Source organism: Carettochelys insculpta, chromosome 11 (genome assembly GCF_033958435.1).
Source record: "Carettochelys insculpta isolate YL-2023 chromosome 11, ASM3395843v1, whole genome shotgun sequence".
Lineage (NCBI taxonomy): Eukaryota > Metazoa > Chordata > Testudines > Carettochelyidae > Carettochelys > Carettochelys insculpta.
Genome location: NC_134147.1, coordinates 37,453,188 through 37,474,424, shown reverse-complemented (window position 1 = coordinate 37,474,424; position 21,237 = coordinate 37,453,188). Strand labels below are relative to the sequence as shown.

The 21,237-nt window shown below is 40.0% G+C and overlaps 1 protein-coding gene across 5 annotated transcripts in view; it reads left to right on the top strand.

Annotated features, from left to right (window-relative positions):
- Positions 1-12,103, top strand: part of CHL1 (cell adhesion molecule L1 like) — a 200,602-nt gene extending 188,499 nt beyond the window's left edge. For all 5 annotated transcript variants that reach the window (XM_075004833.1, XM_075004829.1, XM_075004834.1 and 2 more), the window contains 2 exons: positions 424-496; positions 5,031-12,103. In XM_075004833.1, coding sequence (XP_074860934.1) covers positions 424-496; positions 5,031-5,247 — 290 coding nt within the window. In that variant the 3' untranslated portion in view covers positions 5,248-12,103. The remainder of the gene's footprint in view (positions 1-423; positions 497-5,030) is intronic.
- Positions 12,104-21,237: the final 9,134 nt, after the last annotated feature.

Below are 21,237 nucleotides of genomic sequence, written 5' to 3'. Positions count from 1 at the left end.
ATTTCAAAATTATTTTTGAAATGAGCAATTTCTGTGTAGTCACTCTCCAGCTCATTTCAAAATAGCTTTTGAAATGAGCAGCTAGTGTGGCCACAGCCATACGTTAATGTTCCAGATATATCCTAAATTGCACCAGAAAGATGTGTATTGGTAAAATAAATTGTCATAAGAGCTGCATTTTCAAAGCAGTATATAAGGATTTAACTGCAAAAATTTGGCTAGGATACTTGGGAATTAAGCAGCTATGCCATTCCACACCGCTTGAAAACATAACTCCTCTGTACGATGCAAAACATTTAACTAAAGTTGTTGCCCTACAGCTTTTGATAATGATTGACAGTTTTCCCACAGAACCTGCCAGCGGTAAAAATGATACGTGAAGCACCATGGTGAACAGATTTATTCTTTCTTTTATTTGTGCAGTGAAAGAGAAAGAGGATTTGCATCCAGATCCTGAAGCACAATCAATAAAAGATGAGATCTTTGGGGAATATAGGTAAATATGATCTACTACTGAAAATATTTTAAAATGATGTATTTTTATTGTAACATTCAAGTAACAATATTTTTTCATTTTCTAAGCAAGCCCCATGGGAGTCAATGATAATATGAGTGTAAAGATATATCTAGAACATTTTAATCTACCCAAGTTAAGACATAGGTAATTTTTTTGTGGAGTAGCACTATTTTTCCATCTGTTTCTTATTTAGCACCATATATAAGCCTGATGAAAGACCACTGAAGGTCAGTGAAAAGCCTCTCATTGATTCCAATGGGTTTTGATTGGGACCTGTGTAAGATGAAGGTTCATACTGTATGAAAAAAGAGATAAAAATTAAAATAATAAAAAATATCAAATAAGTGTTAGCACAGTAGTTTCTGTATAATAGCAAAATAGATACACTTGGCCACATTCAAGACTAATAAGATGAATTAATTACATTATATATTTCATTATATATGAATTATGTATGAAAAATTCATCCTTGTATGAGTCACATTGGAATACTGGTCAAGTAGCTTTCAAAAACAAAAGTTTCTCACTAAATCCAATATGTACAGTAGGTCATTTACAAAGGATAAATCTTTTTCCTGCGTAATTTCATCTTTATTTAATTTTAATGCCTTCTAATGGGACAGATATTTAGAAAGGTGAGAATGGCATGTGATTAGTAATGTTCACCCCCAGCTCTAGATAGAAATACGAATATTGTATATGGGGAAAACAGCAACAAAATATCTTGCATATTGATTATGTAGAGACAAATTTGGGGACTAGATATTGATGTTCTTATTCAGTCAGTATTCCTAATAATTTCAGTAATATTTAAGCGAAGTGAAAATGACAGAAGTGAACTTTTATGTGATTAAAGTAGAAGCCCAATCTTGAGCCCAAAGAATTAGAAGATTTTTGTAGCCTCTACAGCCACTTTCTTTCTTTGGTCATATTTTCCATTATAGATCTCATTTTACTAATAACCGTCAGTCCCACTGTAGTAAAGAGAGTGTGACTGATTAATGTAAACTAACATCAATAAAACAAAAACAATGGTATTTGGAGATAAGGAAATAGGAAGGAAGATCAGAGTCGATAGTATTGAACTAGAAAATGTAGAGAAGTTCACATATCTGGGGAGCAACATAACATATGGTTTAGACTGTAAGAAGGAAATAGCGACTAGAATAGCAAAAGCAAGAGCGAGTTTGGAGGCAATGGATAAGATCTGGAAAAACAAAGCAATTAGCTTAAGAATGAAGCTGAGCGTCTTGAAAACGTGTATTCAGCAGCATGTTGTACAGATGTGAGACATGGGTGACAATGAAAGATTCGAAAAGAAGAATATTGGCGTTTGAAAGGAGTTGTTATAGAAAGATTCTGAGAACAGGATGTATGCAGAAAGTCACCAGTGAGGAGTTATATAGAAAGATACAGCCGAAAGAGAACTTGCTGCAGAAGGTTATAAAATGGAAGCTACAACTACTTCAGCATATTTACAGAATAAACAGTGAATGAAAAATCAAGACCCTGGTATTCGGCATAATGGATGATTCGAATAGGAGAGGCAGACCCCACGGAGAATGGATACATGATATAGTAGATTGGTGTGGAGCTAGTCTACAGAAACTAAGCCACTCCACACTGGACAGGGAAAGATGGAAGGAAATAGTGAAAGAGGCATCAGACACCAACACAGTCATTGATGATGATGATGTTGAACAGGTTAATATTTTGTGACCATCCAAATGGTAGCAGGAGAGCCTCTGGCAGGATGAGCACCTCCTGTGAGATGCTTACCAATTTCAACTCAATTGCAGTCAGAAGTGCTGATCAGAATGTGGACAAAATGCTTAATACTTCAAAGCATTGGTCTGAGAGGAGTGTGGTCTCCTGCCTATCATGAATATCTGGTCTTGAAACAGTCCAATGTATGACAGTCTCTCTGTATGACTTGTATGGAGCTAAAGTGAGAAGAGGCTGGATTGTTAGGGCTGCAGTGGAAAGAGATGGCCAGCAGTCAGTGCCACTGCATTCACATCTTGAGGAGTAATTTGGTGAAGTTGTACACAGATTACTGAGTTTTTATCTGCAACCATGGATTTGTTTATTGGTTTTCCTGAGATCACTTTAATAGAATCAGATAACCAGATTCTCTCAGTCTTGACCGTAGGGGGTTTGGGTTTGGATATGTACACAAGATTGTTTACTTCAGATTGTCACTGGTCATGAGCTTCTTTTCAAGAGACATAAATATCCTGGATATATTCTGCAGTCACTTCCTTGCTTGTAAAGCCAGTGGGACTACATAGATTTCAGTGGAGTTACTAGGAATACACTTGCATAATTGTGAGAAGAAATATGGCCCAGCTGCATAACAACTCAGGGCCTGAGTTAAACTTGTGACATCTTGTCTTTAACTAAAAAAATACAATTGCTTCTTTGCCCATTTCTAGTAATATAAGAATTTTAGTAATATTACTTATGTCTTGTGAAAGTTTGGAAATTTCTGTGATAAACTCCCAGCTTTGTTGAGACAGGAAATGCTGGGCTTTCCAAAATATAACAAGCTCATTGCAAAATCCCATGGGATTTTGCATGGGATTTCCACTGGAATATTTTAGTTGGAAGATGCAGTTTTCTTTAGAACATCACTCTTTCCAGCACTTTCTTTTTTTCTTTTTTTTTGCAGCAGCCTTCCACAGGTCCACTTTGTAAAGTGCCTCTTTTCACTGTTCCTTTTAATTCATTGTTGTGTCTTATTAATTATTTTTGGTGTGCTTAGTAAACAAGGATTTGCATTAATATAGATTAGCAGAGAGTTATTAAAATATTTTGCCAAATAATACTAGGCATCTTTTAACACTTCACTGAAGCATTCTTTCATGTAAATATATGAATTCAGAGTTTGAGGCTAAAGATGTTACAATGTAAACAATGCACAATTAAGCCATGGTGCTGATATGTTTCACTAGACAAAGCTTTATGCTTTCCCATCATGTCAATAAAAGTTCCCTCAGATGCACGCAAGGTTGGCTCCACTATTTTATAAAGATGGAGTTGACTGAAAAATGGATCAAAACATTGGTGAAAAACATTGCAAATCCATTGCGCCTCTATCATGGAAAAATTGAGATATTTTCCAATCAGCTCTGCTACAAAAGTAAAGGCCCAAAGCTCTGATCCACTTAGAGTGTATTTTGCACTAATTGAGAGTATGGTTCTCTTATCCTGAATGTGGCTGAAGAGAATGAGTCCTGCCCAACACAAGGGTGATTCCAGCAGCTGGAAAGAAGATATACATGGGGATAATCAAGCCACCATTCCTACATGGGACCAGGGAAGGCTCACTAGTTAATTAAGTGCAAAGAAAGAACAGACTAAAACAGATTTGTAGAATCTTCGAAAGTAACTCTGGAACAAAGGAAATGATGGGCTCTTTTACTGAATACAGATGATATGAAGAAGTGAGGTTTGGACCTGATATTTTAAACATGAGTCAAGGTCCACAAACATTATAGCAGGCATAGTAATTGCAATTGCATGTACTGTTTGGTATTTGAGGTGAGTGACTGTCTAGGGGCCTGCCTATTTGTACATATACAGTTTTCCACTTTATGTGCCCTGGATGGGTCTCCAGCACTGAAGTGAATCCCAAAAACCAAAGAGATCCATCTTTAATACCCAAGCCTGTTTTAGGTTCATCAGCTCTGAGAGTGTGGCCCAGTTGTCACTAGATAGGGACAGAGTGTCACACTGAATGAATGTTGATTATGATGTGAAACAAAAAGATATGCACCAATGTATGCTTACTTATTTTATTTATTACTCAGACTAAATAAAAGTGCCAGCCCAGCAACATTTACAGTTACAAAAGAAAAGTGCTCAGTCCTTCCACCAAGCATCAAGACACAATAAAATACCAGTTCCCCAAACATATGCCTTTATCTCAGTTGATCTACCTCATTTCAAAGGCCAGGTGAAACAAATGGATCCCACAATGAGCAATCCTAATGGGTCATTGCTTTGTAAAATCAGACTCTTCATGCCTCTCTTTTTGAAGACACAAAATAAGATACAATGATGAAACAGCAGAGTTGGTTTGTAGTTTTTCCTCTTTTTCCTTTCCTTCTCCTTAGGACCCTCATCCCCCTGCCTCCCTTTTCAATAGCAAAAGAAGAAAAGGGAACCAAAAAAAAAAACAAATAAAACCTGTTTGCAATCCATTCTTTTCAGTAATGTTTGCAATTTATATTTGTTTTTAGTTTTTTTACTTATTCTGCAAAATTCAAAAATACAAAATATGCAAAGTGCAAATAGTGCATAGGGTAGAGAGCACTAGCTGGACCACATCCATTGACTTGAGTTGGAATCAAATGGATAGCGTGTTATGTACACTGTTCTGAAACTATCGCAGCCAAAATGTATCTGATTCCCTCCTCCTTCAATGTATCTGTTTAATTGATAAACGATAGGAATAATTGCTGTTGTAATGCAAAACTAGATTTTGGGAAGACTTTTCTTTATTCCATAGTGACAGCGATGAGAAGCCACTCAAAGCCAGCCTCCAGTCACTTAACGGGGACATTAAAGCTACGGAAAGTTCCGATAGTTTGGTAGATTATGGAGAAGGGGACCAAGGGATGTTTAATGAAGATGGTTCATTTATTGGCGCTTATGCTGGCTCTAAAGAAAAAGGATCAGTCGAAAGCACTGGAAGTTCTACTGCAACATTTCCTCTCCATGCATAAAATATTAACATACATGATTAATTTCAAATTGCCATATTTATCTTTATTAATAATCAACTGTTATCATATGTGATCAGAAGCAGGTTGCAGACTGAATGAGTCAGGACCCCAACTGCCATGTAACATGGGAATTAGTCGCTGCTATCAAAAAATGATTTTTGAGACTTTTCAGTCCTGACAGCTGAGATGTTTTCATACAGAACAGGTGAATAATACTCTCACGTACAATACATACCACTCAATCTGACCAAAACTATGGTTTCTCCGTGGTACATATGTATATAGGTACTTGCTACCTTATGTGTTTCTCTATATAACTTTCTCTTTCTTGTATACTTTGTCACATTGTATATACATTTACATCCAGTATTCCCTAACATGCAGTGACCTTAACATTGTGAAGGTCAGAAGGTAGTGGGGGCAGGAGAAGCAAAATTATTTTAAAAATTAACATCAAGAAAAAAATTGAAAGCACCATAGACATACATTCAATATATTTAATTCTCATGAAGAAAAAGTCTGTTTAAGTAATTCTAGAATTAGTGGCTAGAGCTGATGGCAATTACTTAGAGACGCAGCTGTATCCAAACATAATCTCAAACTTGATCTCAAAAGAAACAGGTTCCCATCTGATATCTATATCTTCTCTCCAGTAGCTGTTGCTCTTAAGTGAGTGCAGTCAGATGAGCTTTCCTTTGGCAGAGGATAAGAAGGCTCATCCCATAATTTTTGTATGTGTCAAGGAAGCAGGATCAGATCTTTAGAGTACTAAAAAGGCCACCTGAATCTGACCCCCAAGATCCTTGAAAGCTGCATTTCTAAGCAACTGTTTTATGTCTGCCTTCTGTCTGTATATTTATATGCTAGCATACATTTCAGGAATGCACTGTACATATTATTTGCAATGTTGCTATAGTGATGTTGGTTCCAGGATACTAGAGAGACATGGAAGGTGAATTAATATCTTTGTTTTCTACCAGTTGCTGTTGGGGAAACAGACCAACTTCTGAAGTATGCAGAAGTAGTTGCTCCATTAAAAGGCACCTACCTTGTCTCTCTTGTACATATTGTGTTAATATTTACATAATGGAATATATAGACTGATTTTAATTTGACATGAGAAATGATCCTCCCATGAGTCTGCATTGCAAGTTGGGTATAAAACTGCCATTTTTGCTTTTCCTGTTTCTTTTGGATGATATTTACAAGTAATTGTTTCTCTCTCCAACAACAAATCCTGAATAATTAGGGATTTTTGCAATTTTATTTTTACATTCTTCTTTGTTATTTTTTTAAAATGGATTGCAATAGAGTTTCTTTTCTATTTTGGTTACTGAACAAGGTTTAATATTCCCCATGGAGTTACGTGTTTGTTTGCTAGTCTTTCCCTTTACAAACTCAGCAAACCTGCACTTTTGGCCTGTTTATATTTTGTCTCAGAATTATTATTATTTTTTCATTAAGATGTCCCTTTATAACTTCTGTACAGTTCAAATGTTTTTTGCAGTTCTATGTTCTTTTAAAGCTGTTGTGTCTGCAATTACAGCCATTGTTGAAAGAAGAATCTTACTATATGCAGTCTAATCCCTGCAAAATCTTAACGTGAGTAGCCCTTGGACACATAACTCTATTGATTTCATTGTCAGTAATAATAGCGTAAGTGAAGGTTGCTCATGTGAATAAGGATGTGCAGCATCAGACCCAGACCTGAAACTTTTTTGTTCTGTGTGATGCACACTGTTAAATAGTTATAAATCTGGTTTTAATTTTATACAGTACCTAAGGGACCACATTTTTTAAATAGCTAAGCACCCATTTCTGTAATTTAATGAAGTGGCTAGTGTTTCAGAAATGTTCAACAGCCAGTGAAAACAGTGGTAGCTGTTGGGTGCTGAATACTTTTGGAAACCTGCCCTAAATCTTTTATCCTACTTCACAGAACCCTTTCTGCTGTCTACCCAGAATAAAGGCCAGTTGGACCACTTATGTGTGGTATGTAGGACCAGGTTATGTTAAAACAGCAAGCACGCCATCCTCTGTTGCTAGCACCTCAGATTCCCAAAATTGGGAGAATTTGATGAATTTGTTACTATTTGTACTGTTGTTTTATTTTATGTGGTTAATTCAACCTAATCACTGGAAAAGAGACTGGCCAGCTTTGAGGTGGGGAAAGGGTCTTCCACACTGAGGGTCTGCAGGAAACTGAAAGCTTACATCCTGGTCTAAGACACATGAGCTGACTTTTTTTTTTCAGGACTCCAGACAATTTCTCAACTGGATGAGTATCTACTGATGCTAGTCAATGAGAACCTAAATGTGAACTAGACTGAAAGGCTGCATCTACACCGGCAGTTTCTGTCAACAAAACTGGGCTTTTGTCAACAAAACACACCAAGAGTCTACATGGTGAAAGTGCTCCGTCAACAGTTTGTTGACAAAACCTGTCACATCTGCCAGCAGTGTTATACATCTCCCTGTTCAGGTATACCGCCTCTCTCGACAGTTTTCTGTGGACAAAACAGCCATATAGATGCTCTGGGGCCATTTTATCAGCAAACAGGGCTTCTGGTTCACTGGGCAGCCCTGTCTGCAGAACTTCCTGTAAGCTGTTCTGTCGAGAGAGGGCTAGACAGTCTGGCTGCTCTCTGTTCACAGAACAGATAGCTCTTTCGGTCTACCTTTATGTGTAGATGCTATCTGTGAACAGAAGTTTTGCTAGGAAAACTCTCCAGACAGTGACTTATGTTGACAGAGGCTTCTCATGTAGACATAGCCAAACTGACCAGACTTATGATGACTTGTGTTATAATTTTCAATACATTGTTATACTACTCCTAGTCCATTTCACTTTTAGGGTGCTCTGCACTAGCATATGGTTGCAATGTTTGGCCTACAGGGGATGGTGTCCTTAACTTCTCAATTATTTCCACTGGGTATTCTTTTAAAAATAATTGAAATGTTTCTATTGCCTTGGATTATGTAAATATTACATCTTGTCTCTTCCCTTCCTTTAAAGAAACTCTGAATAGACCTGGGAGAGCCCCTAGTTAGTCTAATCCAGCACTCTGAGTTACTAAATTCCCAAATACTATCCTCAAACTATTAACTGTTGTAGTTTGTTTTCAATGGCGCATTAAGTGTCAAGTTCCCCACCTCTCCTCCCCTACTGCTGTGTCAACATCTGTAGGTGTCACGGAGTCTTCAGAGAGAAATCTGTGTGGTGGTGGTGGGAAAGGTCCACAGTAGGGCATTAGAGTGTATTAGGTAAGAGCTCAGATACAGGAATCTACCCTCACTTCCTACCCGCCCACTGCCAGCTAGTAAACAACTCCCCTGCACAAAGAACAAATATATGGATTTTTCTTGTACTTACAAGCTGTTCAGTTTAGCTGAAGTCATTGTCCCAGAAACATCTACATTAAACAGACACAAATGTAAAACTGTATTTGTGGGGCATCATCTTATCAGATAATGAATAAAGATCCTGTGCTATCTTTTACTCATTTGTAGCTCAGAGTTGTGTACTACATGCCTATGGTATGCTGTTCATCTGTGTTGGTATGAGTGCTTTTTCTATTTTTTTATTCAGATGCTTAAATTTTAATGTTCAGGATTGATTATGCCTCAGGGCCTAAAAATCACACTGTGGCAAAAAGTTTTACAATGACATTTTGTTTTAAATGTGCACTTAGTTTCGAGGAATCCACTCAATGAATATTAAAGAAATGCCTGAAATTCCCAAAGAGACTTGTCTCTGACTAGCTCCATTCTCATTCTTGAGTAACTCTTGCTCAGTATGGATTTTTAAAGACACCATTATGTTTACTTTATATGCTAGAATGAGCAGAAGATTAAAATATGTTTCCAAAAGAGATGTAATTTTAAAAGTAAAACAGCATTCCAGTTTTTACTTTTTGAGTCGAATTTCCCTTTTGTTCATAGTAAGCCAATTTTATTCATTTCAGTGGGGTTTGATGTAAAACCTTGGGAAATTTTGACTCTTATGTTGTATTTAAAATATTTGCACCTTAAATGTACTGCCATAAAGAAAGAAAAGGTATTTATGATATTTTTTAGTAGGGCTTGAAATGTCCTTAGTCAAATGACGTTTTGGAAATCTGAAATGATTTCTTTCATTGGTTGCATTCAACCCCTACGCCCATGATAACAACTTACTAAAACTCCATACAGTGAATAAGACAGGGGTCTTGTGAAAAAAAAAACAAGGTGATCACATGATATATTTCAAAATACAGGCATAAGGAGGTTGAATTAAGATTGCACACAAAAACTGAAATCGGGACATGTCTAATTTTCAGATTTTGACTTTATAACATAACTAATATCTTAAGATAGATTTTTCCCTTTAATTTCCCAAGTTTCTTTTAAAGGAAAAAATAAAAAAAAAATATGTGCGAATGGAGCAGCTCTCCTATTATCAGGCAGTTTTAATCCTAAATTTCCAAGAAAATTTGAGGACTTAATTATTATAACCACTTTAGTTGGCATTAAGAGAGAACTTATATTCTAAAGAAAAGCAGGACTTAGTTCCTGGAGTCATGTGCTGGGTCTAAGGAAAATGAAGAGACTAGTTGAGAATGGAGCAGCTTTTCTCATTCAAACTTTCAGAAGATGAGGGAATCACCTTTCTCATGTGGTACTCACGGGGGAAACAGAGGAAAGGGGACTTAGAAAGGAGGAAAGTTCTCTCCCCTCACTATTGTTCAATCTGTTTTGGCAGGGGCAAGGGATCAGGCTTAGATTTGAATTATTATTTTAGCATTCTGCCAATGTTTTACTGATAGCACAGGTCACAGAAGGGTAATTGCGATTTTCATTAGCTTATATCTCAGTCATAGTGGAATGGACTTTCTCATGACAAGGAAAAAGCACTTCTCTGGCCCCAGGGATTTCTCCCTGATGAATTTTGAAGGTCCATTTTAAACAATGGAGATGACAGGAGTCTTAGGTAACCAAATATAGTGGGGTCACTAGAACTCCCTGGTAATAGGGACCAAATGCTTTACTCTTTTCTAATATGCCAAGTCTCGACTCTTATTCTTATTTACTTCACCACTTCATACTCCTGGGCTGTAGCTATGCTACAGAAATAACCTTGAAGTTTCTTACTTCGAAGTACAGCTTTGAATAACAGACATTGAATTTGAGCATCTACGCACACTCTATTTCAAAGTAGGGCACTACTCCATTCCTGAGAATGGGATGGTGTAAGGACTTCAAAGTTGGGCTCCTTCACTTTGAAATTAACTTCTAAGTAAGGGAAAATGTGTTTAGACTCTCTGCTGTCTACTTTGAAGTAGCACCTAACTTCCAAGTTAACTTCAAAGTTAGTTCCTAGTGTAGAAACACCCATAAAATATGGCCCATTCAGAGTGGGTGAGGGTATTAGAATCTGGCCCTAGTGTATTCGGGTAATGTAGTTTAAAATCGTACACGATCCATCCAACAAATAAATCTTTCACAGGTATGACCCTCCTCCCTCCAGTTTAATCTTTGGTGATGTCTGTATTTTAAAAACCATATTCCCATGTCTGCCCACTCTCCTATAGATGATGATATTCCACAGAGGTCATTGCCACTGTATTTTGATACTGGATAAGTGTCTTAACCATGTGTGTGCTCCCTGTTAAAACATTAGAAAAGCTCTCCCTGCTTTCAAGAAGAGCAGATTTATGCTCCAAATCAGAAAGTTCTTTTCCCCATGAATAAATCAATACATACTGGAAGGGACCTCCTGGCTCACAGAGTTCAGTTCAGCAACCTGCAACACATAACTCCAGTCAGACATTTATTAAAATGTCAGTAGCAAGGTTGTTAGGTATACACAATAGGAAAACTATATAATAAGGAATCATATATTTTGTAGTTCAGCATCCAACATACGTACATGATGCAGTTGTTCGATGACTTGTCACTTTTGTTATGGCTTGATCATACAAACCCTTATGAGAACCACCTCTCCCATTGACCATCTAAGCAATTTTTTTCACGTAAATAAAAGTTTACAGGATCAAAATATTTTCCCCAGGTGAATTACACATAGATAATCAGGGTGGATCTTTCCCATACAAAAAGGCATTTGACCATAATTTTTCGTGTAGCTTTGGAAACCAGTGCTAGTGAATTGGGTATTTTTTCCTAAGTCTAGTGAGCATCTGAAGAGGCATTTCGTTACAATTTCAATCATGCAGTCATAATTAGACAAATAAATAAACAGGATATTTAGACATGCTTTGTACAGTGTATCTCAATTATTTTAAATTACAGCTGTGAAAGAAGAGAGCAGTTGAAGTGTAATCTTTGTTAGGGCTTACTGGCAGAAATGTCATTAACCTGACAAAAGGTCATGTCCTCAGAAGTATCTTTTTAATGGCTAGTGTTTCAGAATAAAGCATATACCTAATGATTGCCATTTGATCTACTGGTACAAGTTTACACTTCAGCACCTTTTCTTTCATGTAAAAGTTTTGACTAACATGTTCAGCTTTGTGATCAGCAGTAATTTTTTCACCTTTCATGCAATAATTTTTTCAATCCAATCTATGGGAATGAGCCAAAGCATACTGTATTTTTTTTTTAATTTTACACAATATTTTGTTACTTCATGCAAAAACAAAATATCAAGACAAATGCAGTACTAAATTCACACCTTTCTCTTTTTTACTAGCTGAATGTTAATGCAAATTTATTAAGGTTTAGAAAAAATGTGTTTGTACTGTAGTTGTTGTTTGTATCATGCCTATGTACATGTATGGTTTTAAAAGATATTTTCATTATACATGGAATTCAACTTTGCTAATAAAAGTTTGACTTGATGTATTCTTCAAATGCCTAACTTGTGAGTGGCATGCTTATTTTTTTTCTCTGACATTTCTTTGTCAGGAATTTTGCTTTGATTTTAAATTAAGGCTTGATCGTCAGCTGGTTGAAGCGGATGTAGTTTTATTGGTGTCAGTGGAGCAAATTATACTAGCTGTGGATCAGTCTGTAAAAGCCTATTGAATTTAAACGTTGGAACATATGCACCTAAGCCAAGGAAAACAATGAATGTCTCAACAAGAGGCAAATAAAGTCAGAACTATGCCTCACTTTTACAGTACATTATACTGTGTTATAAACATACTCTAAGTTGTAGGATTAGGTAAAAGAAAATGGGAAAAGTGTTTTCAAAAGAAATGAAAATGAACATAGTTAACGGACATGTTGTATGGGAAGATAATACCATTAATTCCCAGCTTCACATTTTGGGCCTAATTTCTGGAGGTGTTTAATACCTGTATCTTTGAACAAGATGTACCTGAACCAGAAAAAAAATGCATTCATTCCTGAACTCCAGTGAGCCCATTTCATCCAAAATACAACTTCAGGAATTGTTTCCGTGGGCAAACCATTGAGAAATCAGTTGTCATGTATAAACCTAGCATATATAAATAATGTATCTTAATGGTTTCCAAGTATCACATAACCAAAGTTACAAGTCCCTTGAAACACTTATAACCTTAATAAAGTGGTGAGCAAACTACTCAGAAATGTAATTTTGCCAGCAGAGAAACCCATTCATCTCTAGTATGGAACAATATACCAATTTAATAGAACATCTCAGTCCTGCATTAAGAGGAAAGCCAGAATTGGTGGAATAGAGGTAGGAACAGTGGGCTACATTCCACTGGGCTTAAACAAAGTTCACTTGGACAATGTAGGGTTGCCAGCTTTCTAACTGAATAAAACTGAATACTCAGGCAATGTCCCATTTCTTCTCCAAGACTCCACTGATTCTGCACCCCTTCTATGAGGCCCTGCCCCAGCTTCCTCCATAGTGTCTCACTCTGTGGCTTCCTCTTTTCAACCTTCACTCACTTTCATTATGCTGAGGCAGACAGTAGGGTGCAGGAGGGTATAGAGGCTCTGAGCTGGGAGTGAAGTCTATGGGTGGAGCCAGATAGGAGCAGTTCAGGGTGCAGGAAAAGGTTCCTGGTTGGGACATGGGGTTGAGGTGGGGAGAGTAAGGGCTTCAGGTGGAGATGATGGCTTTGGGGGTTGTGCTGGGGTTTAGGGATTTGGGGTGAGGATTTCCAGGCTGAGGCAGAGAGTTGGGGGGTGGGGTCCTGGTGGCATTTGCTGTGGCACTCAGAAAGCAGCTGCAAGGTCTCTGGCAGACCTTAGGTGCATAGGGAGCCAGGAAAACTCCACGTGCTGCTCTCATACCCACAGACAGTGCTCCCCACAGCTCCCCATGGTTCCCAACCAATAGTAGCTGTAGAAATGGCAGTTGGGGCAGAACTAGTGCATGGAACCTCCTAGTTCTTGGCTACTCCATATGCCTAGAGGCCTTGGGGACCTGGTGGCCACTTCTGGGAGCAACATGGAGCCAAGGCAGATAGGGAACCTGCCTTAGCCACAGGTCTGAGCTGCAGCACCGACTGGAATTTTAATAGCCTAGTGGGCACTGCAAACCAAAGCCTCCAGGGTCCCTTTTTGCAGGACTATGCAGTCCAAAACCAGAGAGCTGCCAACCGTAGGACTGTGCCCATGCACACTCATTTCTGTAAATGTTTGAAAAGAAATGTGAATGTAAAAGTCCACAAGACACTCAATAATTATTATCTTCTTCTTTGTATCCTTAATTCAGGAAGAAACCTAAATAAGTTAAAGTCTGAGGGCTGTACATAAAGCCAAATAAAATGAATGCTCTTTCTTTGCAAAAGTGGGTAGGAAGATTCAGATGCTAAAGGTATTCAGGCTACTAGGAAGGGAAATTGGAAGCCTAAATACTTTTTAAGGATCTGGGCAGAAAATAATAAAAATATCCTAAAACTTCCCATGCCTGATTTTCTCCTGTTCTGAATCACTGTAAAGTTATCCCTACCTTTTTATTTAAAGATTCAGTTTCCAGTGGTTTCTTCAGGTAGTCCTCCTCAAAGAGGATAGGTCATCCAATCTGAGGTCAAGAAATATACTATGTGACCTGAATTAAATAATTAACCACCTTAAGTAGCAAATTTCAAATTGCGGATACTCAAAGAAGTACTAATTTCTAGCAGCTGGCAATAACTCATTGACTCAAACACTAATATCAAACCTATTAATCAAACAATTATAAATAATAAACCAATTAATTAAAATAAATCTATTCGTGACAAATGACAGATTTAATGGCCAAAAATGATTAATAAATTGCTTACGACAAATATTCACAGGCTCTAGACTCTGGGAAATTCATCATACTATTTTAAGATATTACATTAGACATTAATCTGTGTTATGAATGTATTGGTTCAGTAAAAGCAAAATTCTCTCTTATTTTCTCCCCATTGAGTTTTCAGCTACCTAACTTTCACAGGAGGAATTCAGGAGTTTTCTAGCACATTTTCCAGCTGCATAAGCTCAGAGAGCCTTCTATGCAAATACGAATCCAGGTAGGTATATAACAACTAGTATTAACCTTTCAGGAAGATATCAAGGACATTCAAAGTTTTGTTATTATTCATATTCCAGTGTAATGAGAGTTACACTTTTTTTCAATACTGTAATGGAGAGGAAAAGCCTTACAATCATGTGCTCCAGTGGAGTGAAAATAAAGATGCAACTGCCATTCTCAAATGCAAAAGTGACATATTTTGATTCACTGCAATCCACCGATGCTAAATCTGGAGGTCCTCAGCACAAATTAGAGGAGAAAAGGGAGGAGAAACTTATTTTATTATGGTTCTTTTAAGTTCAGAACAGGCAGAGTGGCAACCTATGGAAGTAGAGCATGTTACCTCAATTCATTTAGTGTCTTGTATGGACAAACTAAAAGGACCTCAACAATTTTCTTTCAAATGTTCAGTGTATTCTTTGTATTGCTCCATATGGTCAATATTTCAACACAATCTCACCCCTCCTGACCACTCTATTTCCGAATAGTCTTGAAATGAAGCTCAGTCTGAATAAAGTCAATTGCAAGGTAAAAATGTCACCAAACCTTTGTAACAGATAACAGTTTCAAAGACTATACGAGTTCTGTCAGTTTTTAATCAACCTTCTGTTAGTGCTGTGCTTTTCTTGCCCTGTAGCAAAAGCCAGACACAAAGCTAATGTACGTGGGCCTACATGAACATACACCGGCTAAGAATCTAGTCCAAGAGCAATGTACATGAAGATATATATACTTTTTGAAATCATTGATGAAATATGTTCTGTTTGGTGAATAGCCGTCATGATGTGCTGTATAATTAACTATGATTAAATACTTCCTTTGAGTACACACAGGTTGGTATCAGTGTTTGCCGTGAATCTGATAAGACAGAATTTTAACTAATATTCACTCTGTCCTTTATCTCCCTGTGCTGAACACTTATCAGCAAAGAATGGGGATAGTGTAGAAATCCATTACAAGAATTGTAAAAGTTGTAACCACCAAACAAAAGAGTCTTTCTCTTGCAAGCTTTCTCTCTGACGCAATAACCAGCAGAGCCAACAGCCTTGCCCTGCTCCATGCCCCAGAAAGGGGTGGGGCCTCAGGAAGAAGAGGCGAGAGCTAGGCAGCTGTCAGCACCACCCATAGAATGCTGAGTCCACCCCAGCTCTCAGTTCTGCCTGGAGCACACCAAGCAGCCCTCGGGATGTGATGTAAAGGGCCTGGGGCTCCGGCTAGTGCTGTGGTATTAGCATCCAGGAGCTCTGGGCCCTTTGTATTGCCAGGCCCCGGGGTTTGCCCTCCCCACTCCCTCCTCTGCTTGGTGGGCTTGCCAATAACTTTCATTATTTAATTGAAAGTAAAACAGCTACAACAAAAGAGACTGAGGAAACCCCACATCAGACTATCCCATTGCTCACTGATTAAGTTACTCCCCTGACAGGTGGTTAAGCATTTTTCAGTTCTCTGCTGTTCATCAGGCGGAAAATGGGACTTAACCAGCTACTGGAATGGGACTTGACCAATACTTGTTATTAGGGAGATCCTCCTCCCTCCCTTTGCCAAGCTTCATGTAATAAACACTCGACTCATCAGAGTATTCACAACTGAAAATCCAGGAAGAGATAGGTGTGTCCATTGAGCCCAAACATAGGGATTCAACAGAACACCCAGTTGAAAAGGGACCCTCCCAAGATGGGTGAAATGAGTGAGGGTGGGGAGAGCAAGTGATGGGCGTCCAGGCCTCCCAACAGGGTGAGACAAATGGAGCAGTCGCCCCAGGGCCCAGCCTTTCAAAGGGGCCTGGAACTCCAGCCGATGACAAAGTAGTGGTGGTTGGATCTCCAGCCCCTCTGAGATGCTGCAGTAGTGCAGCTCAGCTGCCCCATGTGGCTGTGGTGGTGAGGACTGGGGGAAGCGCTGTGGTCCCAGGAGTGCCAAATGCTGAGTGCCCTTGGTCATGCACCTTCCACTGTTGGCCCCATCCCATCTGAGGATATGAAGCAAGAACCCCCCCCACTTTGTCCAAGGGCTCATAGCAACGGTCAGTTCCCCTTGTACACTCAATTTGCTATGGGGAGCCTAGACATCTAAGTCCGGGTTTATGAATCCCAATAGGTAGGAAGAGTGCATGTGCAATGTATAATTTAACAAATTCTGGGGCTACTCTTGAATTTCAAGTTGGATTGGTTGTTCTTGGTCACATGAATCACATGGGCTAGCGTTGGTTTTGATTGCCTTGTTGGCTAAGCCCAATACATATGATCAGGAAAGCCAGCAGAATGCATTCTGACCCAGTTTTGCAGCTGTGCTTTGTGTGCTCTCAAGAAGCCATTCTGCAAAGTATATAGTCCTGGCCCAACAAGGGAGAGTTTGTGCTGTAATTAACCAGTCTTGCTGCTTTTAGGTAAACACTCAGAACAGATTAAACAGGATGTATCTGCCATCAAAGATGCAGTTAAAATCTTACATGCTGTAGCTATCTCATGGTTAAAATGGTTAGCTCAACAATTAGAATTTTCTCTCACTCTATTCCTGCATTCTATTGTAACCACTATTTTGATTGTTCTTATCATAGTAGTTGTGTCTTGTATAACACTGTGCATTGTTAGGAGACAAATTGACGTGGCTATCTCCTCCACGCAAATCCGATACATGGAGCTGACAAGTGATCCTAGCCAGTTCTGCGATTCCCCACATACTGATCGGATCATTGGGTACTTTTAGACTTCCCCCAAGGAGGACAAACGGTGCTGGCATCACCACCACCTTGCGTTCTGGGATGTAGTGTGGTGCATCAGGGGGTGGAATGTAGCCAGACAGAGTCTCCCCCTTACAAGCCAGCTTGCTCGCTGCCCCCCGCCCCACCGAGGAGCACACAGGGCACAGAAACGGCTGCTGACAGCACAGTCGTTGAGGCCCAGATATGCTAGCTTATCGTGACCCTGAGAAGCAGAAAGTACAGCTAGAAGGCTAACAGGCCAGACTGTCAATATGAGGGGCGGGGGGACCCTCAGAAATCACCCCAGCTGGCATTGATCAATATGATGCACACACACAATCACCCAGAAGGGGACGTGCCCCGCCCGCACAAAAGAATGTCCTGTACTCCTAAATTGCTTATCTCTTGTCTTACAAGTGCAAACTAAGTAGAAATGCCCTTGTAACAAACTGGCGTCACAAAGACAGACCAGTATGATCTGGCACCATAGATAAGAAAGAGAATACATAACCCAAAAGGGGTATAAAAGATGGGTCCAGCAGAACTCTAACTTTGAGTGCATTTCAACCAACTACCTGCTGGTCGGGTCAGGTGATTGCCTCCCGAGGTCCACAACTGGGGACGCCCAACCTCGTATTCTTCTTTCCGCGGAATTGAGTGACCGATCCGGCTTGGCTACGCTGGTATCGAGAGATGCACAGAGGGTAAGATACACCCATGCTAGGTCTCTGACTTTTTTTTGTGCACAGCTAAAGAATTAGAGCTCTGTAACTAGTATCAAGATATCATTGTGTTAGATGGTAACAGATATCTTTGTATTGGATTGTAACGTAACTTGTTAACACCTGTACTTTGCTAGCATATAAGAAGTAAACAATAGCCTTTTGTAACCGCATGCTTATAACTGTAGCTTAATAAACTTGTAACTAGTTAAGATCCAAGCCTAACTATTTTGTTAACCCTTTTGTCACTGCAACACAGCCGGCACAACAAAAGAACTTTAACCGTTTGGTTACTACAGCCTGGCCGTGGGTGAGTGTGCTAGGAGCTGCCTGCTCTAACAGTAAAAAACTGGGTTGCTTAGGACCCAGGGGAGTACCTCACCGCACATTACCTGGCCACCGGCTAACAACTACCTTCACATAATTTGGATATGCTTTAAGACTCAGCCTGCCTGCAGTAGATTTAAATGGAGATTTGCAATGTTTGCTCCTGGGGGAATTTAGCATCACTGCACAATGCAAACTTTTTCAGAAGTTAGTGTGAATGCACAAATGGGCTACAGTGCTGCTGGCCACCAATAGGCACTTCTGGACCCAGCAGAGCTCAGCTCACTTGGGAGGGTGAGAGAGTAGGGGGAGTAGAGAGTCCCTAGCACCTGCCCTCCCATCCTTCCTTGTGGGAACAAATTGGAAACTCTACACAAGCCTGGTCCCAGCAGCAGCTTGCTTTGCTCTTGGATCTGTGTGTGGTAGAGAGACAGGTATCTGGTCTAAGCGGGCACAATGAGTCTCTGTGAGGGAGGAGGTGATGTAGGTCACTGGTCCAGGGAGGACCCATGGCTGGATAGTGAGGGAGAAGAGTTGTGCTCACCTGATGCTCTGACTGAGTTCAGGGCATGAGGGACTGAGCTTAGGGAGTGGAAGAAGGGAGAAGAGAAAAAGGACCTGGATTGCCATAGGGGTTTCTTCAGCTCTCTGGTTGTGGGGGAATGTGTGTGTGGCTGTGTGGTGAGAGACGTGTTTGCTAGCAGGTAAATAAATTACCCCAAATATTGCAATTGACAAGGTTATGGTGTGTAACTTTGAGAAACAGAGTTTGTATCCTTCTGCAAAATGTTAAAATACTGTGCACAGAATGTTTAGTTTTTTTGGCACAGAATGCTCCAGGAGTATGTGTTGGTTTACAGTGAGCTTTGTAATGTGATCTTCCTCCAGTGGGACTGGTTTGATTCATACAAGTGCCTGCAGTGTGAGGAGTCTGAGTAAGAGTTTCAAAACCCCTGAAATGAGCCAGGCGATCTTAGTCCTGTGGAAGTGAGTGGGCCCAAGATGGGATGTATCAGGCCTTTGGGATTCAGAGCAGAGACTGCTTAGAAAGACTTCATGAAATGCTCAGATGAAAGGACTGCAGGGCTTGAGCAGGGGAGTTCTTGTCTGGTAAATGAAGAGTGGTGAAGGAGTTATCTCTCAGGCTAAAGGAGCTAGGTTAAGTGCATTTACTACACCTGGGAGGAAGACCTGTATTTCAAAGATGATGTGAGGACACAACATAATCAAACAGAGGCCCAGGGAAAACAGCAGAAATAATCAAAGGAAGCACTATGTGGCTGCTGCATATAGAGTCACTCAGCTGGAACCTGGAGTATTGAGTGGATCGGTGAAGTGGGTCCCCCCACTGGTGAAGTAACCTAATTTCCACATGGACATTATGGCTCTTTTACAGGCCTCAGTGATGGGCTAGATTTAAAAGTGCCAGGCATAGAGCTGAAGATGCTGGTGTAAATAGTTGGGTGACTTCTTTCTACCCTGGGATTGGTCCATATTGACTTGGTGACTTAGCTGGAAGGTTGAGCACCTGATGACAATCTGCCTAGTGAAGTTGAGAACCTACAGTGGGTGCCAAGGTTGGGAGAAAGGGTCTGAAAGAAGAAATGATGACCATTTGAAGGTGGTCGTTCCCTGGGTGACAGGCAGCAGAGGAGAAAGTGTAACAGTGGGAGAAGGGACAAATGTGTGGTTGAGGCTGGCATTGTTACCAGAATGGAAGGAAGTGAGGTGACGAATAAAGGCACTATTATGTCACACGTATCACTATGGTATATTTTCCATAGCAGCAGTTACTTGCCATCTTTCCATAGGACATATTGCATCAACCACTGTGAAATAATCCAATGCATATGCTACGGTAGTTGTAATCATCAGCTGTTTTATATGGGCCAAAGCTTTCCTGGGTCAGAACCCAGCTTAACTGAGTAAGAAGTGCAGGATTTGGTTGCAAGTATCAGTAAGGGCTTTCTAAATGTTCTAAAATAAAATCTACCTTACTATTTGCCTCACAGAAAAAAATGATAATAGTATTCCAGAACTGTCTCCGAAATACACTTCCTTCTTCTCATTTGGAGACTGTAATTCAGTGGCTAGAGCACTAGGTGACGAAGCAGGAGACTTTGGTTCTGTTCACTGCCCTGCTGTTGCCTTGCAAATTACTGTGCCTCAGTTTCCCCATAGGTGAATATGGGGTAATAAGGCTAACTCTCACCTTTGCAAAGTGAAGTAACAGAAATATTTGGCTGAGCCCATAAGGTCTTCTATAAGTAACTAGCAAATTGACCTGGAACTGCTCAGGTATTTAACTGAAGTAAGCTTTGGTGTGGTGAAGATCGGAGGTTGTGTGATGATACAGGGTTTGGTGTGTGGGAGGGCATAAGGTGAGGTGCAAATGTCAAAGCAGTGGTTTTGTTGGGGGATTTCAGGGCAGGGGTTGGAAGGTAGTGGAGCAAGGACTTTGGGCAGGGGGCTGAGGGCAGAGAATGGGCATGGTGCATTCAGAACATGGGGTTGGGGGCTATGGAGAGGGGACTTACAGGAAAGAATTGGGAGATCTCATGGGCTTATTGGGAGGCATCCAAAGCGGCGAAGGTCATGCTAGTTCATGTGGGGGGAAGCAGGCTATGCTGCCCAGCCCTGGCCATCTCCTCATGGGATTCCAGTCATGGTTCCTGGACCCAGCATCTCCAAGCAGGAGGACTGAGCCTGGTTGGTCCAACTTCTGCAGCTTCAGGGGGAGGCTGAGGCTGGGACCCTTCCCCCACTGCAATGTGAACTGTGGGGGCCTGGACTGGCTTTTT